We start from the raw sequence: 24,673 nt of genomic DNA on the forward strand, positions 1-24,673 counted from the left end.
GCAGAGAAAAAAAAAATGTCATCACAGATTTCCCTAAGAAGGAAAAAAAAAAAACCAAAAATCTAACTGCAGCACGAAGCTGCTGGACTTGACCAAGCCCTTCCATCTACAGTCCCAGGCAGGCTCTCAGAACGGCAGTCTCTCCCTAGCCCACCCTCCACCCTGAAGAAAGAATGGTCGGTGCCTGGACCATTCCCGTGTCTGCAGAATGGTGGTATGAATGATACTCTTCTCCAGAGCGGGAGTGGCAGACAGAAGCAGGGTGCGCTGCTTTCACATAACAAACACCACCGTGACCCACAGAAGCCACTCTGTGTCACACGTGCTCCAGACTTCTGCAAAGGGGCAGCTCCGGTGGACTCCGGCCCTGCTTCCCCTTCCCCGAACATGAAGGGACATCTTGGCAAATTAAACTAAATAGCCTTCATCTAAAATTTTCACACTGGAGATGAGCATTAAATGGGCTGACAGTTAAATTCTTTTAAAAGTAGCAAGGAGTTCAGTTAAGTATGACAAGGCATCTGACAGGACATCCAGGCATCAAGTGTTATTTAATCCAGTATCTTGCCAAGACTGATGGCTTTCCCACATCTGTTATGTCTCTGCAATGCAGATGGAAGAACCTGTCCATAACATCACCAGTTTTTGTGACTTTAATGACATCTGTTTTGAGAAGTATCTGTCGGCTCCAAGTGCTGGACAAACTGATGAAAAAAATGTGCCATGTGACTCTCAAGGCCTATAGAATGAGCATCATTTCTGTCACTAAGGCAGAAGGTATTATTTATTATTGTATTGTATTGTTAATCACTCAGTCGTGTCCAACTCTGAGGCCCCACAGACTGTAGCCCGCCAGGCTCCTGTGTCCATGGGATTCTCCAGGCAAGAATACTGAAGTGGGTCACCATTCCTTTCTCCAAAGGATTTTCCCAACCTACGGATCAAATCCAGGTCTCCTGCAGTGCAGGCAGATTCTTTACCACCTGAGCTACAGGGAAGTCCCATTGGACACTTATTCTAAAAATCTGTCTGGGGACATCCAGCAGTGGCAGTCAACCCGCAGTCTGCTTGTATTGTCTCTCATGCTAACAGATTTACAGCTCACCTCCACCTGTTCCAAGCCTCTATTCTAGGCTGCATAGGTCAGAAAACCTTGTCTTCTATCTCTGGTTTAAGGGAAGAACTCTAACTGTTAGAACAGATGGGGAGCTGAGTTCACCCACCTCCTGTAATCCTTACTTAGAACTCTAAACCTGGAATCAAGGGGTCTATGAATTTCAGAAAGTCCATGAAATTATCTGTAAAATCTGTGTGTATATTTATTCCCTAGAGAAAACATCCACTCTGATGCTTTCTTGAATAACCCAAGGCGGCCATGAGTCAAACAAGAGGTTAAGAAACCTCCAGACAGGCTTCTATGTAGGTTTATGTCCCACTCCATCCTCACCCTGTGTCTAATCTAGCTGTGAGTATTGAATTATTTAAATGGGGAAAGCCTTCATAGTCATTTCTTCATCAACCTACTAAAAAATAGATTCAACCACGCTTCCCTTGACAGCCACACTGTCCTCCCAAACAATTCCCCTGGCATTGCCAGCCCTTGTGAGGAATGACCCTCATGTCATGATGAGCTGTGCAGCTCTGGCCTGAAACAGGCCTGGCTGTTGTTTCATTGACTGTGGTGAGAAAACCAGGCCAAACATCAGATAGTCTGGTCATTTAACTCACCTCCTTTGGCCCAAGACTCAGACTACAGTGGAAGCTGTTTGGGAGGCTGCTCCTCCTCCTTCACACTCTTTTCTGGCCTCTCCTCCCTGTCCAATTTCCCTCCATCCCCCTGGCTCTCTCCACCGAGTCACCTCTACCTTCCTTTACTTCATTTTCACCTGAGGTAAGAGCTTGGCACAGCATATTTTAAATGTGAGATTTCCTTTCCCTGTCTGATCAGTATATCCATCAATCTAAGTTCTCCATCAAGACAAATGCATACTTGAAAACAAATTATAAATGGGGCAGCCATTGGCCATTTTAAGGGATACATATGACAATTAAGAGAGTCCACAATGAAAGTTTAGAATAGCTGATAGGAATACCTCAATTTAACCTAGTAAAATTGTAGAGTTAAGGTCAGGGAGAATCAAATAGTGAGAACTTGAAGGGTCCCTACTGTGCCAAAATGTGTGCGTGCATGCTCAAGTCATGTTCAACTTTGCAACCCCACGGCTCCTCTGTCCATGGGATTCTCCAGGCAAGCATACTGGAAGAGGTTGCCATTTCCTTATCCAGGGGATCTTCCTGACACAGATATCAAACCCACATTTCTTGCATTGCCTGCATTGGCAGGAGGATTCTTCACCAGCTGAGCTACCAGGGAAGTCCGTAATTACATTTAATACAAATCTGTCTATTCATCTATTTTCAAGCTGGGTTCTCAGTCCATTCATGAGATCCAACCAGCAACTTTTTAATGAGATAGAACAGAACAAAACAGAAAATATCAGAGTACATCACATGGAAAATTAAGTATTGTTTCATGAAACTTTTGTTTCAGTTTTAAATAGATATGCCCTGTTTTGTGTATTCTAAAGCTTAAACCTTTTTTCACACTGTAACACTTCTAAAATCATGATGCATCTTACAGTTGCTGTCAGCCAGGTTGCAGTTATGACATAATTGTGGGAAAACCTTCTGATGACACTATCTGGTAAAATCAAGACACTGCCAGCATCAAAGTGATTTAGATACTTTGAATATGGTATGAGCTTGTGTGTGTGTGTGTGTGTGTGTGTGTGTGTGTGTGTGTGTGTTGGATGGGGGGCGTGTACACTAAATTACAAAGTGAAATTTATTTTTCAGCACAGGTGCATGGGAAATAAAAGCTTGAAAAATAGCATACTAAGCCCTTTCAAAAAATTTATATGTGCACTTACTAATACTGATATTCTAATTAGACAGAAGAGCGGTTTCCATTGCTCTTCAGACAACCGCCATTACCACTCCCTGTTTCTGAGACCTCACCCTACTAGCTGTAACTGAGGTATCTGCCCTTCACTACTTGTGCGACCCCTTCTCTTTTCTCATCTGTACAAGGAGGATGCTGGAGAAGCTTTCTAACAGCACTTTCATTTTGAACAGTCCAGGAAGGGTGCAGATACACATGCAACTCTTTACATGTCTGTCATGGGCCCTGTGGGCTGTCTCCGTCCCTGCTTCCTTTCTCTCCTGTGGAAGAAGCTTCCCATACACCTGAGACAGAATGATGTTAAGTATTCCTATAATGTCTGTAATGTTTTAAAAATGTTAAAACATAATGTGGGAATAGCAGTAAGGGTTATACCATTGTGTTTTAACATGTGGCATGTGGAGCTCTCGTTCCTGACTCAGAGCCTTTTTTCCTGCCTCACCATCCTTAGCTTTGTTCCTGGCCATCCCATTTCTTGAATTTACACTTTGGTCTCTATCCTCACATGTGCTCATTCGTGCTGGCCCCTGGGCTGGAGGAGTCCCCGTCTGGGCCCCAGTTCCTCTTACCCACATCTGTTTCAGCCTGCCTCGTACCATATTATTTGTTTATGTGTCAGTCTCCCCTGTTCAACAATGAGAGCCTTGGAGGCAGACACCTCTCCTTATTTACCTTTGTCTCCCCAGCTACACAGCACTGGCCAGTGTGCTGTGGATGAAGCATAAGCGGGTAAAGGAATAAAAGTGCTGCATGAGGTCAATTTCCACGCAAGCACAGGCAAACACACACTCAAGCAGACATTCTTCTGAGCAGAAACCATGTCTCAGATTTCTGTGTTCCATGGCACCCAGCCCTGAGACAGGCCCAGCCTTGGAGAACCTAACTGAGCTGCCGGTTCATTCACTGGCCCCACAGATATGATCTGTACCCAAACCCCTGCGCTTCTCTCCAGCCTTTCACTTTCCCCACCGAGGCCAGTATTCTGGCCCAAGCCAAGAGCACTGGGTCCCCCTGTTCCTAGTCTTGCTAGCAGCAGCCCCTAGGGAGGCGCTGAGTGACAGAGGGAGTTATTTCAGGACCCACAACCAAGATGGAAGCAATCAGCTTCTTCCTGTCCCTGGTGAGAGGAAGCTGGGCCTTCCAGGTGTGGGAGGGAAGAGCCCCATGAGTGCGGGGCTATGCAGGAATGAGTGAGGCCCATGTCCCCATGTCTCACACCCTGCACAGCTGGTTTAAAGCAACATGATTGGTGACTTCCAGGCCCTGGATGTCTCTGGAGAGCACAGGTGATGGAGGAAAACTGAAATAATCTCTTTGATATAGGTTTTAATATATCCCCTATCTCCCTGCATACACCAGGAGAAAGAAATTGAGATCCACATCACCATTGTCAGCCCCAGACCAAGTATGCAGGTCCTGGCGAGTCAAACGTCTCCTCATCTAGAGTTGAATTTCATAGTTAAAAAGAATTAAATTTCACTGATATTTGCTAAGTGATAAATGGCTGCATTAGAAATGCAGAGAAAGTGAGCAAAACGCCTTGAATGAGCAGGCGACTTCTGCATGCAGGGAATGGAAATGTTAATATCGCCTCTGTTTACTTTGGTGTACTTTAATTTTCTTCTCTCATCACATTTAATACAAAACAATGCCTTAAATGAAACATGATAAGGCCTCTAAACTTTTCACCCAATTCTTCCCGAATTTCTATTTAATTCTGGCTGTCTTGATTTAAGCTTCAATAAATACAAATAATTTCTATGAGCTCCATCCCTGGCCTTGGGAGTACGCCTCTTCATAATTAATTCTCTGGAGTTTATCTGTTTTTAATTCACTCTTTGTGTGTTCAGTTGCTCAGTGGTGTCCGAATCTTTGCAGCCCCAAGGACTGTAGCCCACCAGGCTCCTCTGCCCAGGGAATTTTCCAGGCCAGAATCCTGAAGTGGGGTGCCATTTCCTGCCTGATGGGATCTTCCCAACCCAGGGATCGAACCCGTGTCTCTTGCGTCTTCTGCATTGGCAGGCGGATTCCTTACCTTTAATACTCTGGAATTTGGGAAGCCGGTACTTTTTTTTTTTAAACTTATTAAACAATTAAGGATATAGGAAAATGAAAATTACATCATTGGTACAGGTTCTCTATGGTGCTAACAGGCTATAGGATTGGGAATTCTTTTTTTTTTAAACCATATTGACTTGCTAATCAGATTCGAAGTTCCACTAGATTTATAGCAGTGATGTCCACTGCCTTCACATTTGATTCACAAATTCCTCATACGCTGTGTACTCTCGCTGGTACCATTTTAACCAGAAGTAAGAAGTCAAACTAAATCACGGACCTGGGATATGAGTCCACCTTGTCTCCCTTCCATCCAGCTGACATAGTCTAAATCACCCCTTCCCTGGAGCATGCCTCATCAGCTGTGCACTGCAACACAAAGGGGAAAATGTTTTCCCAACCCAGAAACTCATCAACTTGAACCCTGAAGCATGACATCTGAATACCTTACTGCAAGAGCAGAAGCAGCTCACGACTGCTGTACACGATCATTAACAACCTGCTTGCATTTCCAGGGCTGCCTCAGTGGGTTAATATATGCACTATGTATTAAACCATCTGCCACGAAGTCTGACCCAGTCTTTCTCCATGGTGGCCAACTGCAAAGGTTACCTGTGAGTGTTAAGAGGCATAGTACACTATCATTACATTTATCTGTACCAATTCTTTGGTTTTATTATTGGTTCTTTTGTCCTCAACAGAATATCTTTTCAGGCTCTTGTGTCCCATATTTGCATAGCTTAGAGTCTAAGGAAAATATATTTAATCCTCTATGTCAACTCTTTTAAAGTTCAGCATTAGCCTTTTATAAAACTCAGGCTAAAGAAGAATGAACTTCACATTTCCTGAGAAGACAAAACTTGATTATCAGCATACAGTCTAATGTATTTTTGTGCACTTCAAAAACCTGTCTTTAATGCAGCGAAAGATTGTTTTGTTTTGTTTTTAGTCTAGGCAAGGAGCACAACTGAGCTGCCTTCACACAGGACCAAGTTCCCCTCTCTGAAGATGCTGAGAGACAGCCCATATCAGGTAGTAGGGAAACTGAAATTTTTCACTCCCTTAGGCTAGCTGACAGGCTTCCCTGGTGGCTCAGTGGTAAAGAATCCGCCTGCAATGCGGGAGATGCAGGTTCAATCCCTGACTGCGGAAGGTCCCCTAGAGAAGGGAATGGCAACCCACTCCAGTACTCTTGCCTGGGAAATCCCATGGACAGAGGAGCCTGGTGGGCTACAGTCCACGGGGTCACAAGAGTCAGACACGACTTAGCAACTAAACCACCACCACCACCATGCTAGCTGACAGCTCAGTGAATGGAACTGCATCTGATGTCAGGTTACTTTATTATATATTTGTAGAGCAGAGGTTAGCAGGGGGAGGGGGCAAGGGGGATAGAGATATTTTGCAGATATTCCTCTGTGGTTTTTCAAATGAATGCAACTTAGAGAAAATAACAAACTTCTCCTCCTTCCTAGACATCTACTCCCAAACAAGCAATCAGTATATTAAGTGACACTACTCCTAATATAAACCCCTGAGATGGAATGCTATTAATTTAACTGTACTCTGAGGAATATCATGCACTCCCTACCTAGGTTCTTAATCCAAGGCTAGGCTTTATTCCTTGCCTTTGGTTATTTATTTTCCTCAAGGGTCCCTTCAGAGGGAGTCAGCCAAACTCTAAGTGAATTACTTAGATTTTTGAAAATCCAAACTTACCTGACATTTTGCAAGGCTATATTTGGTCATTTGTGTATGTGTGTGTGTGTGTGTGTGTGTGTTATCACTCAGTTGGGTCCGACTCTTTGTGACTCCACGGGCTGTAGCCAGCCAGGCTCCTCTGGTCATGGAATTCTCCAGGCAAGAATACTGGAGTGGGTAGCCGTTGCCTTCTTCAGGGCATCTTCCCCACCCAGGGATCGAACCAGGGTCTCCCGCATTGAAGGCGGATTCTTTACCATCTGAGCCACCAGGGAAGCCCCTTGGTCCTTTTTAGTTAGGTTTATATTGAATGTTACCTCAAAACACAAGTACTATATTTTTTCCTCAGGGGAAGGTTTCTCAAATGGTAACCCTACAAACACTGTATTGTTCTGTGATTCTTCAGAGTCTGACTTCTCTCAAAATTATGATAACGGAATATCAGCAACCTAAAATCTGGGGACTTTCTGTGTATGCGTATGTGGACGCCCCTGCACCGCACGTGAACAGAACACACCGGACGGCTGCACCCTTAAGCACCCCGGGGTCCCCCAGAGAGGCTGGAGGCCCTCCCAGTCAGTGACTTCCCATTTCTCAAGTATGCTTACAATTTTTAATAGCAACATCATGCCATTTCCTTCATGAGCTTTGGACCTTCTGATTTACCGCACGTAAAACTCTCAAACTTGCCTCAGCTGATTTTTCTTGGAGATTCAACTCACCATTTAAGGTGCACTGAATTCCCTATAAAAACTGCTCTGCAGGACAGGGAGGCCACACCCAGCTCTCCACGCACTACATCTTTCTCTCACACTGCTTTCTGATGTCCTTAGAGCACAGCTTCTGATACCCCAGGTACTTACACACATGACACGTTTTATGCCATCTTTGGTTGCTTTTTAAAATGTCATCCATTTGCCCTCTCCATTTCTCACTGGTCTTCAACGTGTCTTCTGAGTTTCCTGAGACAGATTTTTCACTTTTCTAAAGGATGCCTTTTTAGTACTAATAAAACTTTCATACTTGTCTGCTTAATCACGCCAGCTTTACTGTCCCTTTTTTACTTTTTTGTTTTTGGCTCAGAGGTATATGAACCATCTGTGCCTCGAAAACAGTTTGCTTAAATAGCCTCCAGGCAGATTTTATGGTTTTTAAGTTTTTTACTTTAACCTTCAGCCTGCTGTTAGCCATTTTCATCACAGTTTTAAAATCAGCCTCTTTTGGAGACGACTGTCACTATATGTAGTTTTCAGAAGTTATTGGAACTGAAAAGGGGACCACTGACTCCAGCCGAACTCTAGTGGGTTTCCATTCACAGCCACCTGAGGCAGGTGCAGGTACGGCGGAGCTTGATGAGGGTCACCTTCTCCACCTGGCATCCCCAAGAGTGATGGAGACCCCCTGGATTTAGAATAGCCATGTCCACATCACCCAGTAAGACCCAGGAATATTAAATCTGATTCACCTACCTCCTTTTTATTATTACCACACGTCTATGGCTTTGTCATCCTGATCCTAGCCATTAAATGAAACAGGAGGCTGAAACAAAGAATCCAAAGAAAGGGCAGGGATTCCTTACTTCCCGCCACACCACTGTGCCCTGAGAATCGCCCTGTGTTAGCAGGCCAGCGGGTGAGCTGCTCTGCTTCCAATTTTATCACACTTGTGTAGTCTGGGGACCTGCGTGTCAATAAGCATTCCTCTTTGCTGGACTATATCATCACCCAAACTTCCTGTCTGCCCTCACATTAATGTTAATATAGCTCCATGCGCTGTGCTTAGGCGCTCAGTCATGTTTGACTCTCTGCGACCCCATGGACTGTGGCCTGCCAGGCACCTCTGTCCACGGGGATTCTCCAGGCAGGAAGACTGGAGTGGGTTGCAGTGCCCTCTTCCAGGGGAATCTTCCCAACCCAGGGATCGAACCCAGGTCTCCCGCATTGCAAGTGGACTCTTTACCATCTGAGCCACCAAGGAAGCCCAACATAGCTCTACGGTTTCTTTCTATAACAAAACCATACCTCTTTCCACACTCAGTGTCATGGGTAGGGGGTGGGAAGGGGTTAGGTTTATTTCCAACCATATCTATCAGACAATAATGACACTATTGCTCTCTTTCAAATCAGCACATTTTTATCCAATCTTTTCTCTGTTGTCATTGCTGCTTTTCTGATATAGTTGATAACTAAAAACACTTGGGTTCTTATTCTTCTCCTTATTTTGATTATTATTTATTTACAAATTGCCTCTATCCACAGGAGTTAAGTGCTGTCAATATACTCCCTGAAATGAACTAGGACCAATGGGCAAACTCTATAGTTATGAGGTTGAGTGAAGGATCAAAGGCAGAGGCCAGCAGGCAAGTCACGCATTTCTAAAGGTTGGTGGGATGAATAAACAAATGGATGAATGAACACACAAACAAATGGATAAATGAGATTATTGTCCTAGGGAATGTTTATTTGTTCAGTTGTTCTCTTGCTTGTAGGTAAAATTCCATTCCTTCCAAAAGAACTTGAAATGAGCAAAGCAGCAGCAACCTAGGGCCAGGATTGGAAATCATACTGCTGTGTTCTCAGCCCAGTGAGTTCTTCCTTCCCCGCTTCCCCTACTTAACACCCCTTCAGATCTCTCAGACTTCAGTTCAAGCACTACTTTCTCAGAGAAGCTTCCAGATCTCCTGACTGGTCAAATCTCCCTATGAGAGACCCTCACAGGACTGTGCCCACACCATCATAGCTCTTGCCACAGTGGTAATTTCACAACTGCATTCTTATTTAAACAAATCTCTGTCCCCCACTGGACTGTAAGCTTCATGAGGGCAGGAACTAGGGCTTTTTTTTTTTTTTGGCCCCTGTAGTTCCAATGACTAGTACAGTGTCTGACAGATGGTAGCTACTGAACAAATATTTGTTAGATTGATTCATTAACTAACAACTGTGAAAGCTGAAGTCTCCAAGGTCTCTGCTCTTTTGCCCACCTGAACTTGATGTATTCGGCCTCAGACTAAATCACAATTTGTTTGAACACTCTCCCTTCCCTTCATTTTAGCAGACTCAGTTTTCAGCCAGAGAGAAAGAAGCTTAAATGTATGGGCAAGCAGGCTAACTCTTGATGGGTAACAGCAGCCTCATCCCATCACCATCTACTCCCAGGCATCTGACTCCCCACATTCAATATGGTCCATGGCCAACATCTCCCAGGCCACTACACTGATGAAGCCACATGCTGGGTTATCTGCTGTTCTAACTGCACCCTTGTTCCTCTTCCTAAATGAGTATATCTAACAGCTAACTACAGTCCCTTTGTCTTAGCTCTGTGCAATCTCGTGTTCTATAGAGTCCAAAAAGAATCAAAAGAGTCAGCACTTTGGTCCTGGCACTAAAACCAACGTTCTAATTATTGGGTTTGTCAAAGCAGCTGGTCCTGGATAGATGAGGTAGTGCATCTAAGGGCCCTTTGATGAATGTTAACTACATTTTTATCTTTCAGTCCACACACGGGTTTCAGAGTCCTTCCACATGACAAAAGTTGGTGGACATGACATGGTCATTGTGTAAAGAATTCAACGTCATGAGATCACTTCTCCTTCTCTCTCATGGACATTTGCTGGCACATATCATCAGCCATCACTCTGACCTCATCCCTCTTTAAAAAGTGTCCAGATTTTCATTCTGGTAGCTACCCCTCCCCCATGCAGCTTCCCATGGGCTTTACAGAAAAATGAGCCCAACTCCATTATCAAAAGGGAATCATCACTGGTTTAAGCTAATTCAAATATCTATTGCTCTGGTCACAGTCCCAAATTCAGGCCTAGGCATGTAACTTCAGCACAGACAATGAGTGTGAATTTCAACATTCTTGCTCAGAACACTAGGCCATATGCATTCTGCCTTCTATTGGATGTGAACGAAGAGACATCTAGCCCTGATTGCTGCTAGTAGCCATTCCTTGGTCCTGAGGAGCTTGCCTTGGAATATGGTCAACACTCTATCCAGAAGAATATAGAAGTGGGAAGAAATGAGACCATGATAAGACCATTGCACTGCAGGATCAACCTACCCTGAAGTATACTTTACCTTAGGACTCTACAGTTCCATAGATAAAAGATGCCTTTCATTGCTTAAATCAGTTTGAGTTGGGTCGTCTGCTACTTGCACTAAAAAATTCTAATACACCCTAAAAGTATGCAGTCACCAAATTCAGTCTGCTCTTAAAATAAACTGGGCTTCCCTGGTGGCTCAGATGGTAAAGAATCTGCCTGCAATGCAGGAGACTCAGGTTTGATCCCTGGGTTGGGAAGATCCCCTAGAGAGGGGAATGGCAACCCACTCCAGTATTCTTGCCTGGAGAATCCCATGGACAGAGGAGCCTGGCGGGCCACAGTCCATGGGGTCACAAAGAGTCAGACACGACTGAGTGACTAACACACTTAAAATAAACTTTAAATAATTTGATCCAAAGATGGTCCCCTCAAAGTTTCTACCTCCTTTTCATCGTGCTTCTTTGAGGGGTAGAGCTTGAGAAGGCCTGTATATGTTATATATCTCCCAGGACAAGACTTGGGTTCCATATGGCACCTGAGCTTGCCTCCTGAGGCCTTAACCTCCCCATTAGGTTGGGAGCAAGCCTTGTCAACCCCATAGAAAGAAAACTGCTGTGTCAGAACATTTAACCAACAACATCCATCCTTCATTCATTTCTTCCCACAGTGTGCCCAAAAAAAAGAACGAACGAAAAAGAAACCTAAATTGGTTCAACACACTTTTGCTACTGGGAAATGTTTCATAACTACGAATGAATAATTCAGTGAATACGATATTTTTAATTTTCTATTGCCAGACACACCCAACTTTGACGGGAAAGCTGTTGCCTTTCTTACTCTCAAAATTCCCTTTGCCTCCAGGATCTTAAATGTATTGAAAGCAAAAGTGAAGTCGCTCAGTTGTGTCCGACTCATTGTGACCCCGTGGACTGTAGCCTACCCAGGCTCCTCCATCCATGGGATTCTCCAGGCAAGAATACTGGAGTGGGTTGCCATTTCCTTCTCCAGGGGATCTTCCCCACCCAGGGATTGAACCCAGGTCTCCCACATTGCAGGCAGATGCTTTAACCTCTGAGCCACCAGGGAAGCCTCTTAAATGTATTACTTCTTTGATACAGAAATTCAATCAACAACAAAAATCAGATGTCACACACCCTATTCAACACCTTCCAATAGTTGCCATCATACTTAGAACAAAACCCAAACTATTACCTCTCCAGCCTACATGATCTGGGCACTAACCACCTTGATCATTCAACTGCAGACACTCTGGCCTTCTTGCTATTGCTCAAAAATGCCAAAACTGTTCCTGCCTGACCACTGCCTTTCACTCACTCCCCCTCCTCTCTGCAGCTCTCTGCTATAAACACTTCACATGACTACTCCATCACTTCCTTATGTCCCTACCCACATTTCACCTCTGCAGAGATAATTTTTGTGACCATCAGGTACAAAATAGTACCTCATCACTATCCATCCCCTCACCCTATATTTTCTTCATAGCATATATCACTACCTGAAATTGTGTTCAATACATACATATTTTTAACCTGTATATTATCTATCTCCCTTCAAGAATGGACTGTAAGTCCCTTTAAGGCAGGGATTTTTCTCTTGTTCAATGATGTAGCCACTAAGCCTAAAATAGTACCCAGAACATTATAGGAGCTCAATATACATTTCATTTTATTTTCTAGGACTAAATGGATGAATAAGTAACAAGGTTTTTTTTCTTAAGCTTGGCCAAAAACAAACAAAAGAGCAGCACAGAGGCACTTGCCTCTGGTTGGACAAATGCCCCTTGTTTTTACCTTTTGCCCAACTTTATCTCACCTGCTCCTGGATCTCTGTATCTCTAAATCATTTGACACCAACAACTTAAATTGCTCCAACTTATAAAATAGGCAATCCTCCGGATGATCACAGGAAGTGTCAGGGCCTTCAAAGGCTCTTATAGCAAAGAATTGGATGTGCAGTCACAGAACCGCTTGCTACATTATAAATAATAAGCAACCTTTCTATCAAAACAGAATACAAGATAACATATGATTTATTGGATCCATATAGAAATCACCAATTTATCTTGTGATATTTGCCTATGAAGAAGACTAGCAGTCTCTAATCCTCAAAACTCCTATTACCCATTGAACCCCCCCAAATATACTTATTGGGGTAGGAGCCTGCATTAAGAGAGAAGACTCTCTTAAACTCAATTTAAGTTTTTGTGACAAAAATTGGATGCAAAGTCTTTCATTTGTCATAAAATCTACTGTCTCTGTGGGAAAAAATAATCATTCCAAAGTTGTTTTCTCACAATCAAAAGTGATTAAATACTTTCAAATACCTTTCAACATATTTAAGAAGGAATTCTCCTACATGCATCCAAAATTCTCTCACAAATCAGTATGTTTCCAAAGCACATTTGGAAGTAAAAAATGCACATCTACTAACTATATTTTCTTCTATTAGAAGATACATTAAGCAGAAAATATATTAAATACATTAATATCTGAATTTATAATAGAAGAGGTTAACCCTTAACCATAGCAAACTAATGAGGAATATTTTACCACAGAAGGATTAATCAGGGCTCTTAACACTGTGCAATTTGACATTTTGAGGACTTAACCAAGAATGAATTTTATTTACCTATTTACTTTTCATCACAGGGATGCCTTTCAAAGCCACCATGTGTTAGGATAAATATAATTCTTGAGATTAATCATTCTGCCTTAAGAAAAATTTATTTTAAATAATATCTCATAGCTTTTAAAAATAGTTCTCACAGAAGCACTACTACACTTATGTCATCTCCAGGCCAAATTCAGCTCAAACATTCAGAAAATATCAGTACAGATGTGGTGAGCTCCAGAGCCTTGACCTGACTAACACTCTGTTAGCAAGGAGACCACAACACAAATTCTGGGAGGTTGTGATTACCAGACACTGGCTTCTACCTATGGCCATTGATTATCTCCATTTTGTTAAAGACTACAGGAGTTTCATTTAACTAGAGTGCTCAGTAAACTGCAGCAGAGTTCAAGCATCTTTTATGGATTTATTAAACCATTGATCTGCCTTCCAGAGCTTGTAGTAGGGCCCTGCTCTGGCCCACAGCCTGTGTTTACAGAGAATACAACAGACTGGCATTTGTAACCTCCAAGGGCAGCCTGTCAGGAGACATTAGACTTTACTGTGTGCATGGCCACCCTATGAGTGGATAGCAACCTAGGGAATTTCCCATTCTCAGTCTGAGCTGCTGGGGCAGAAATTAAGTGGCCCTCTGCTGCAAGATTTTCTTTACTCCATCCTAATCTGTGAGAATAAGAACAAAGAGCAGAAAGCCCAAGGAACAAAGAATTGCACGTGGCTTGCCCAGTTCACACTTTTGCTTATGTGTACAAAAGCTATCCAGAGGTACTGAGATGGGAGAGAAATAAAAATAACCACGGGTGTGCCTATAGTTTGCATCTCCTGCATATGGCCCTCTTGGGCGTACTAGGTTTTATGACCAGACATTGCAAAAGTGTATGAGAGAAATTCTGGACTCAAACTACTATCTTAAAATATCTCAAAGCAAGCCACCTGGCCTGACTTATGCATGCACTTATTTAGACAGTTAACATTTTTAACGAAGCCTTTGAATTTACAGAGCATAACTACAATCCTAGGAAAATGCACAATCATCTCTCTTGGTTTCTCCAGACAGTGCACTAAGCACGCTTAGAAACTTCTCCCCCTCCTAGTCATTACTAGTAAGGTTGCATGACACCTCCCTTTTAATATCAGCACAAAGAGTAACTCTGAGCTGCATGGAGCTGACGCCTGGAGAAGGACATGAAAACGAGCCATTAGATATTTCTTCAAAATTTCATTCTTCAGATAAACCTAAACACTGTTAGCAGCAAGGTGAGAAAGTTGACGATGCGAGTGACTGGATCAATAAGGAGAACGCAGGTCCCAAATAACCAAACCCGTTCCTGATCATTTGTTTCCCTGAACTGCCCACTAACCAACAGACACCGGACGAGGAACTCGGAGCACAAACATTCATCACTCTGCAGCCGCAGCCACCGGGGCACAATGCAGCTGATGCAATCTGACACTGTGGTTAATGTTAAAAGGGAGTGTGCCTTTGAGATGGATTGGATAATTACCGGCAGTTCAGATGAGAAAAACTTGATTTAAGTGTAAAGCATTAGCTATCACCAGAAGGATGGCCAGTGACGGACTGTCTGAAAATTAACATTCAAGCATCTATGTCAGTAACCCTGTGTATCGCTCTCTGGGTGACGGGATTTGGATCTATGGAAAGTAGCCCCTCTTCCTTCTGCTCATTGAAAAGAAACGTTGAATAAAGTATTAGGGCTTGAAGCTATTTGAAGTTTTAATCATCTCTTCGTATTTAATCTAAAATATCTAATATTATTCAGAAGCTGGCATCTATTCTGGGTAATAGTTTAAAATTACTTCTGTTTCCCCACAATATCCCAACATGTAGCCCATTCAAAACTATGGGACATGGTTGCTATTCCTTTCTTTCAGCACATGGTTGCGATCCCTTTCTTTCTTTCGCTTGCCCCATTCTCTTTGTGTTCTGGGGGTCCCTTAGACCAGTGTTTCTCAAGTAGTGTTCAAGTGTTCTGATAAACTCAAGATTGCATGCCTCTCCCCCAAGCTTCTGATTGATGGCTTCCTAGGGCACTGGATCCTACCTGGCCTGCAGAAGCTCTGCCCTCAGACTCTTCCTGCCTCTCCTGAAGGGTCCAGGCATCACTTTAATCTGATTTGCTTCTTATTTCTCTGGCCAGAATTCTCGTGCTCTACCCCTACCCTGAATGTGTTTCAAAGGACTAACACAGTTCCTCTCCTCTGCTGGTGTTTTTCTCACAGGCTCTTATTTGCAGAATTTCATCAATATTCCATCCCATATTTCAAAATACTAGAGAACAAGAAAACAGGTGGGTTTGTTATTCTTTCCCCCAAAGCTTCCTAAGGACAGCTTTGTTTGCTGTAACTGAAAAGGAACTAACTTGGCCTCTGGCCTGTGGGTTAAAGTCCTGGGAGGCAGTGGGCAGGCTTGCAGCACAGTTCGAGGACAATGCAGAACCAAAGCAGACATTCTCCAGGCCAGAGTGCAGGCATACAGTCATACAGTCTCAACCCCATAAAAACATCGGCACCAAAAAAAAAAAAATGGCACCCCATAAAAACACGGTGAATCTACAGGAAGAAATCTGGTGCTCCCTAAGAATTCTCGTCAGTCAAGAATATTTGCAAACAACTGGCAAAAGCAAGTCCGTGGCCTAAGCTTCAGGCAACTGGGACATTAATTACAGGTAATTTAATGTCCTTCCCTAAACCTTCATGAATGATAGCCATTTTGCAAATTAAATCTTGCAGGTGTTTAAATGAAAAAAAAGTAGACAGGTTAATCACTAGATTAACAAGGCAACTGTTCACATTTCTTCTGCACTACTAGGTTCTATAGTGAGGTCTGAAACTGAGAATCTTCTCCAGGATATATTCAAGTTTAATAAACAGCCCAATAGTCTAAATAAAATGTAACTCCAAATACTATGACGATACATGCTGTGTATCCAGCGATATAGCTTTAAAGTAAAGGAAATGCAATGCTTATTATACAATATTCTCCCCATTGAATATTTGTTATTATTACCATGATTGTTATGAAGATCTTACTGATATCATCTGCAAATGTCGTTTCTGTCTATATAACCTTTTTATTTTTAGTTCATCTTTATCTCTTATCTACATTGATATGTTCCCACTATAGTCTGTGGAAGAATAGCAACGTTGTGATACTGAAGATGTATTTCTGTCTACTCTTATCTCAAGTTACAGAAAAATTAGAACAAAGAAGCAAAACTTTGGTGCTATTAGGAATTTGTGTCTATTACTAAAGTATCAGTGATACCACTATAAATTTGGTATCTGAACGAGGAAAGAAAACCTCCTTTACATTGCCTGTGTTAGTCGTTTGTCTTGAATTTTGATTTCTTGCTTGATTTGTAGACATCAGTTTAGACAACAGGATATTTCCCATGCAGAAGGAAAAAGATCAAACACAGGATATTTGGAAATGACTACTATTTGTGGTCTTGTTTGTTACTCTTGTTTTAAGTGGGATAATGGTTACAAGGCATCACTCCCTTAGGAAAGAATATTTTTAAGCGTCTGTTATTGTGCAAAGTAAAACTGGTATTAGTTGGACTAAACACTTCAGCATCTCTTACAAAACCACTAAGGAGTCTGCAACTTTCCAACTCCTAGGCAAAACACTAGCTAGAAATGTTCTCAAGTTCTTCTCTACTTGTGGCCTCAAGAAGGGGCTGGGAAAAGAATGAGCTATTAGTTCCCCGAAAAGTCTGCAGTGCATCAGGTAATGAGATTGACATCCCATTGTTCAGCTGATGCCCACAGACTACAAAAGTATTTGTCTTACCCACTGTTTCAAACACTTTGGAGCCAGCAGTCGAGCCTGTTGGGGATAAGGATTCTATGAAATATGATTATGAATCAACACCATACACTTCCTAGAGCCAACATCCTGAAACGTGTAAGCTGGTAGTTGGGCTCCTTAAATGAATACAGCTGTGACTCACAGTTCTAGCAGAAGCATTCCGAAGAAAGCCTACATACTTATAGCAATCCAAATTACTCTTCAAATTGAATTTTAAGTTGGTTTAAAATTATAACCTACATGCCACAAAGGGTTAATTTGGCTTCCCTCCATCCCCCTCTTATTTCACAGCATCAGGGTTTGGAAGAGAGGGATGTGACATTCTTAACCTATTCCATCAAACAAACACAGAGACCCCAGGAGAAAGAAGGTTTGAGAAGCAAATGAAATTTAAAGAGCCAATTTTCAGCGGGCCTTCATTCTGAGAGTTGGGCTATTTTTGTCCTTGTTTTTTAGCAGAAAATCAGTTCCTGCCTTTATACCCAAGCATTTGTGAAGAGGATGGCAGGGGAAGCATAGGCACAGCTGTCCAATTTACATTCACAAATGCAGGTGTTGCTCAGACACAAAACAGAGGTCAGCTGAATACTGCTCCTAATTAGTTACCTTTTCTACCAGGATTTTTCTTTGTAAAGTTATGCATGCAATTTGGGTTCAACTTAGAGACCATTTTTAGATCCCAGCATGCTATCTACCAAGAAGCGGGCTGTCATTATAAAGCATAATTTACAACATAGTTAATTTTACATGTTTTTTTAGATTCTACAGTATACCTAAGGCAAAATTCTGTTCTGCATACACATTATTCACTCTGTTTTCCATCCACTTCTCAATATTTAAAAGTGTAGAATTTAGCCAGAAAATCTTTAATGTAGGAATGCGAGGAATTCTGCCCTCTAAGATTAAGCAGTCCACAATTTTAATAATGAGGACTAAAGACTTTGTTAAATGATACAAGAACAGAAGTAGCTATTTGCTATTGTCTTCAGTGAGGAACACCCTGGGGCTTAGTACAGCAGTTCTTAGAAATGGCAGGATGGAGACTGGTATCTAATACAATCCATTAGGAAACCCAAGCCCTAAATGAAATGACCACAAAATCCTATCAGTTAACAGAAATGCAGCAGCTGTACATGTTTATTGTAATACAATAGGATATTGTTGCACAGATAACACTCTTGAAATTTAAAAAAAAAAAGAATCCAGCAAGCGATGTGACCAGTTTATTTCTCTATCTGAAAAACGAGACCGTCTAGTGCGGCAGAGGTTTGGAATACATAAATAAGCATGAAGATTGCAGAGAAGACAGGTATTGTATGTACACTAATGGGCTGCTGGGGTCAGCCCTCAAAGTCACTGGCTAAACTTCAAGTCACTGCCGCTCCCAGGTTTCATAGGATATTCAAAGAACTACCCCAGTAACTACTTGCAGGAAGTGAAAAGTAATGGTCTTTCTCCCTTTGTTGATTTTACCTACTAAGTATTCCAAATACTCTTATCTTGGCTCCCAGTTATCCATTTTTCAAAACTGTATGCTATGGAAGTTTAAATTCAGTTTGACCTTAAACTTTATAAATATGTATATGTTGTATATATGATATGTATTATACATATATATTTTATGGACTGTTTTTTTTCTCAAATTGAATTAGATGACTTTTATCAAAGGATTAAAAAGCTGGAACACTGTGCAAAGTGCAACATGTATTACTAGGGTTGTGACAAATTTATCTTGCTTGATTTTATTCACTACATGCAGTCCATCAAGATTCAGACCCATGACCCTTTGGAATCATAGAAAGACAAAATCCCTGTTCTATAGCCATCTTCTGGGATGGAATGCAAAGTATTTTGTTGTGGTAAGTACGGCTTTGAAGATGAAAGCTCTGGGCCCACTCTTGTGATTGTTACCCCAGTGCTCAGCATTCAAAACGGGAGCCCCAGGGTCTCAGAGATCATTTTAATCCCCAAATATTAAAACAAAACGTGTCTCCCATGTGTTGCTCCAACCACCCTCCTCTAAAGCCTCACCAGCCCCTCCTGTGAGGCCCCTCCCAAGGGAAAGTGAACTGTTGACTGTCCCAAAAGAATTCCAATTTCCTTACTTGTCTCCCTGTTCCAGTGAAGATTATGAGGCTAATTCTTAGAGACTGCTACTAAAATTCCACCTCGCTGAATTCTGCAGCCTAATTCTTTTGGCATTATGTTTTTTGGCCGAATGATGTGACCCAAATTTGAAGGAGATAATTTGCTGCAACAGTGCTTCTTGCAATGCAGTGAGCCCCAAATTAGCATTTCAGGATTGCAAATATCAGACTTAAAAAAACAGTAACTGCTTCAAAGAAGGACAGATTTTGATACTGTATAATGGAAATGCTGAGCAAAATGTGGATGATTTTATGAATTAAGGAAGATTTGCAGATCAGTGGAAAATCATCAAGAACTAGCAATTGACTTCAATTATTAGTGGCAAAATGCAGTAGCGGTTCTTAAAAGATTAGGAAATTAACTGAGTGTGTATGTTGATTGTAAAAACATCATGAATTCCATTTCCCATCAATGGTGGCTAATGCTATTCTAAAAGGACACGTTCAGATCTGAGATGCCTTAAGACAAAACAAAAAAAGAAACCATAACCATGGCTGTTCCTGTGTTCACCCACCATGCTTCTCACAAACACTTCGCTGTATGAGCAGGGTTGGTTCATATATTCATTATTTCATCTTCTCTCAATATCAATCAATTTTAATGTAAGGTGTCAAGAAAAACTTGACTTTTTCCTGATTAGAATTTGTGGGTCGGATTTTGGAAAGAGCCAGAGCAACATTCGCCTTGCAAACAAGTATAAAGCTGAGCGGACTAAAAGCTTTCTGGCCATGCTTCTGTGGCTAGTTTCTCAGCCTTGATAGGGAATTTCTACCACTTCTCTTTCATAGACCCTCGTCTAGTACTATACGGCCAGAGAGACACTGTCACTTAGGATACCGGCTGCGACCACCGTGTCTTCATCAGATTCATTCACCCTCTCAGAATTCAAACACCAAGACAAGAGAAATTGAAGGACAGGTTACACATTAGAAGGGGGCTCCTTAATCCAGAAGGTTAAGTATGACAGAGAAAGAGAACAGAGAAAACAGAAAGAATCAAAGTTCGGGGTGCGCAGTGATCTCGGCTAGAAGCTAAGAGGCGCATGCGCACGGGGCGGTGAGGCCTGCATGGCCGCCTCTCTCTACGGTGCTCTTACCTTATTTCTCTTGAAGTAGGCTCGTCGGCAGGCGGCAAAGCACTTCTCGCTGCAGAAGCTTTTCACCTCACTTCCCATACTCAGGGAATAGCGCTTGATTCCCACTTTCTGGCACCAGGCACACATTATTTGTACATTTGACACATCATCTTCTATAATAAAAGTATAAGAAAAATGTTCATATCAGAAGCAAACATCCCTTCAAACTTAGACACACCCTGAACCTCACAGAATTACTTGAGGTCTGATCTTAATTTCAGTACCTCACCACTTTCTGACCTAGGAAATAGCCGGGTGGAAAGACTTGGTGCTTTTTTCTCTCTCGTTTTTCTTTTCTTTTTTTTTTTTAGTTGGCTCCTATGTTTCCAAAAGACATCATTTATTTAAAAACCAAAGCATGACTGCAGAGCCATGAGGGGTCCCAAGGCTTCTTATCCTGGCACAAATGCTTATTCTGCCTGGTTAAACCAGGCTCGGTACTAATGAAGCTCGTAAAGTGACTCCTTTCTTCAAAGGTAATGCTGACAGCCTAACCAGATCCATATTGAGTGGGTTGCCCAGTGCTAACCTACAAAAGTGTTGTCCCCATGTGAATTGGGACAGTCAGGAGCCGGGCTCAATCTTTCTGTGTTCCCAAATACTGTTACATGAAAGGGGGTGGTGTTGACTCTTGCAATCTAACGATTTCCGCGTGATAGGATCAGTCAGAGAAAGAAAAGGTGTGAGTGGCCAGGTTCTCCAGAAGGAAGGCAGTATCCCAGCTCACTCAGCAGTCTGCTATGATACAGCCTTCCCTCACGGCTATCCTTGGGGAGGCGCAGGACTGATTCAAATTCCCCTCCAGGTGACGTGTGGTTCATGGTCCTTGGATGGAGCAATGGTAATGGGGGAGTCAGCCATGAGGCCTGAGGTCACTCAGCTGCCCAGATCATTCTCAGCCAGACTGGTGGTCCTAGGAGCTTCTGTAGCACCTGCTACCCGTGTCGTGGGAACACTTAGAATAATGTTAGGTGGTAGACAGATATTTTCAATATTTAAACTACTGTATTTCTTGTCCTTTGTAAGAAAAAAAAAAAACAAAACAAATTTAACTAGCATAACAAGCCCAGAATATCACAAACATTATTGCTTGAGACAAACAAAGGCTTTTAAAGTGAGTCAGTTAATAAAATATATTGAATAAATCATAGTGCAGGTGCTAAGATGCTGTAACAAAATGTGATGGTGATATTCAAAAGATTGGAGTCAGGGAAACACTGGGGTATTTACACGGAAAATAGGAGATGATTTCTTAGTGGAAATCTAAGAAATATTTCCTTGCTACCTCCTAGGGGGCTCTCACTATATCTTACGTTTCCATGGTTGTCCCAATTGACCGTGTGTGTGTGTCTGTGTGTGTGTGTGTGTATGACTGATTGCCACTATTAGCCATACCTCTTCCTCCTTTGTGGATTTTTTTTTGACTAACCCAAACTCATGTTCCAGACATGGGTGGCAATCATAGAATCCCCAACAAGCTCTGGTATAGTGTTGTCTGATTTCCAAATAAAATCCCCCAAAGACTAATTGCTAAGCAAGGCCTGGTCCATGAGTTGTTGACATATTCATGGTTCATAGAGCCTGTCATGCAATCATTCCATTTCCAGGGGAAAAGATTTGGTTTGAGGCAATACGGTCATCAGCCTGCAAAATTAGAAGCAAACTAATTTGTAGTGCAGTGATATGGCTTTTTTTCCCCCCAAGTGTCATCACTCAGAACTCTGTGTAGCATTTTGTTTACCTTAATGGAATAAGTATTGTCATTTTAATGATCATTTTTATTTCACAAATTACATGTTGTAATTGATTGTTAATTATCAAATAAGATGCTATAAAAAAAGAACCTTTGATGTTAATCAAGCATTTTTGATAAAATAACTTCCTTTAAATGGAGTCATAACATGAATTCAAATGTCATGCAATGACTAATAATGTATTCTATTCAAATAAAGATTTATTTACATTTTGTATGCTTACTAATATGGCACCTGTCTACAGACGTTTTACATGGTATGAAAAATTAACAAGACTCTATAATTTACCTTAGAGTATGGTGGAGTTTTAAAAATTAGATTAGAAAGAGTATATGTAGAAAATAATCATTTATCATTACTAAACTAACTAGCACTAATAGTTTCTATTTTTCCAGTTAGCTCTTTTAAAATCTTAAATTCCTGAAAAAAAGATGATACAGCAGAATTCTCACAAATGATCCGCTGGCAATAAGCTTGATACTGGTGAAATCTGTAAGGAAAAATAGATTTTACGGGGGAAATTATTTGGCCTCAAAGTTCAACAAGGAGACCCCACTTCCCCAGGATCCACTTTAGAACATGCATTAGGTTTCCCCTTGCGGTTTCTTCCTTTAAATAGTCTGATTTGGAGGGATGTGGGGGTAGTAATTGTTTTAGGTCCTAGATCTTTAACTATCATAGACTAAAAGCAAGAACACATAGGGTAAAGAGCAAAGCTATAAGAAGGCTGGGCAGCTGGTCTACGTCCTGGCCTGACCTGAAGGAATGATGCCCAGGGCAAAAAGGCCACTCACAGGTCTGTCTCATACTTTACTCCATCATCACCACACAGTCCTACTTGTCTTTTTTAAAAGAGAGGCAAGGATAGTTTCTTACAATAGAGCTAACGAATAAAAAGTATAATTTTAAAGCAGATCATTTTTATAAATAATTTGTACTACAAAGTAACGATATGAGAAAATGAGACAAAAGAAATTGTGCACTTTTGTATCTGGCAGTTGGAAAACTCTTAGAATGGTACTTAGCATCTGTCTTGTTAAATAATTCAGTATTCTCTTCCGTTTTTCATAAAATTGTGTTTCATAAAGGCAAACCCTTTGGAAAACTGCCATCAGATATCTCCTGTTCTGTCACCAAACTGTTATCAACAGCTAATGCTCCAAAGAAGAGTCAGATAAAGGGATTATTCCAAAAGTTCAAGAAAACATTTTCAGATATCTCAGATGTTCTAGTCTTTAAAAAAGTCATTTTTATTAATATATTTAAGAAATAAGAAAGAACTTTGGTTATTAAAATTGTCAGCTAAAACTTAGCTGAAAATTCTGCCACCAGACATGAGATGGTACCCCATCTTAAACAGCATGTCTGTACCCCTAGAAAATGAGCTTTTCTTAAGTGCTTAAAGCTAAAATGCATGCGTGCATGCTAAGTCGCTTCAGTCATGTTTGCCTCTTTGTGACCCTGTGGATTGTAGCCCACCAGACACCTCGGACCATGGGATTCTCCAGGCAAGAATACTGGAGTGGGTTGCCATGCCCTCCTCTAGGAGATCTTCCCGACCCAGGGATTGAACCCAGGTCTCCTGAGTCTCCTGCACTGGCAGGTGGGTTCATTACCACTAGCATCACCTGGGAAACACTAAAGCCAAAAGAATTGGTTCATTTTAACAACCACATCTTTTTTAAAAAATCTGAAACCCAGGAATTGTGTACATGCTTTACACGGGCAAAACAGAAGGCCCCAGCCCTTTAGTCTTTTGAACCTTATCTGCTTTAAAATTTTTTAATTTTAAAAATATTTCTTCAAACTAGGAAAACCTGATCTCATATCTAGGCTAAAATCTGGGCCATTAGAGACAAGAGTACCTCAAAGAAAATTGAGAAAAGATTTTTCCTTATAGACATTATTAGCCTATTTTTCATAATGAACAATGCAGCAACAAATGCAAAATGCTTACAGCTTTAAATCACATTTCCATAGTGAATAGTTTATATAACATGATAAATTTTTCATATGATAATATCATATAAATATGCATCAGTCAAAATAGGCATGTTTCAATTAATCATGAAAAGTTTGTACCACCTCTTTAGGATTTAATTAAGCAAAATGTTTAGGGCATATTCTTTCCAATCTAATGTTCAAAGAGCTATAGAACATTATTCTACTTTATATCCCAGAAGGAGATATCTAGAGTAATTACTCTGAGATAAAATCAAAATTGTATTTATTTTTCACAAGGCAGAGAAGTATGAAGTCAAGCATTTCTGGAATGCCTTGCTAAAGTTGAAAAATTGCTTATCTGGGGACTTAAAAATAAGGATGGCCTTGGTCAATGCCATTCTAGAGGCATTTTAATTGGCTATGAACATGCATACTAGCTTAC

General features: G+C 41.5%; 1 protein-coding gene across 2 annotated transcripts in view; it reads right to left on the minus strand.

Annotated features, from left to right (window-relative positions):
- The window catches only part of SOBP (sine oculis binding protein homolog), a 165,513-nt gene that overhangs the window by 100,389 nt on the left and 40,451 nt on the right, over positions 1-24,673 (minus strand). For both annotated transcript variants that reach the window (XM_061131748.1, XM_061131747.1), the window contains exon 4: positions 20,495-20,646. In XM_061131748.1, coding sequence (XP_060987731.1) covers positions 20,495-20,646 — 152 coding nt within the window. The remainder of the gene's footprint in view (positions 1-20,494; positions 20,647-24,673) is intronic.

This window comes from Dama dama, chromosome 28 (genome assembly GCF_033118175.1).
Source record: "Dama dama isolate Ldn47 chromosome 28, ASM3311817v1, whole genome shotgun sequence".
Classification (NCBI taxonomy): domain Eukaryota; kingdom Metazoa; phylum Chordata; class Mammalia; order Artiodactyla; family Cervidae; genus Dama; species Dama dama.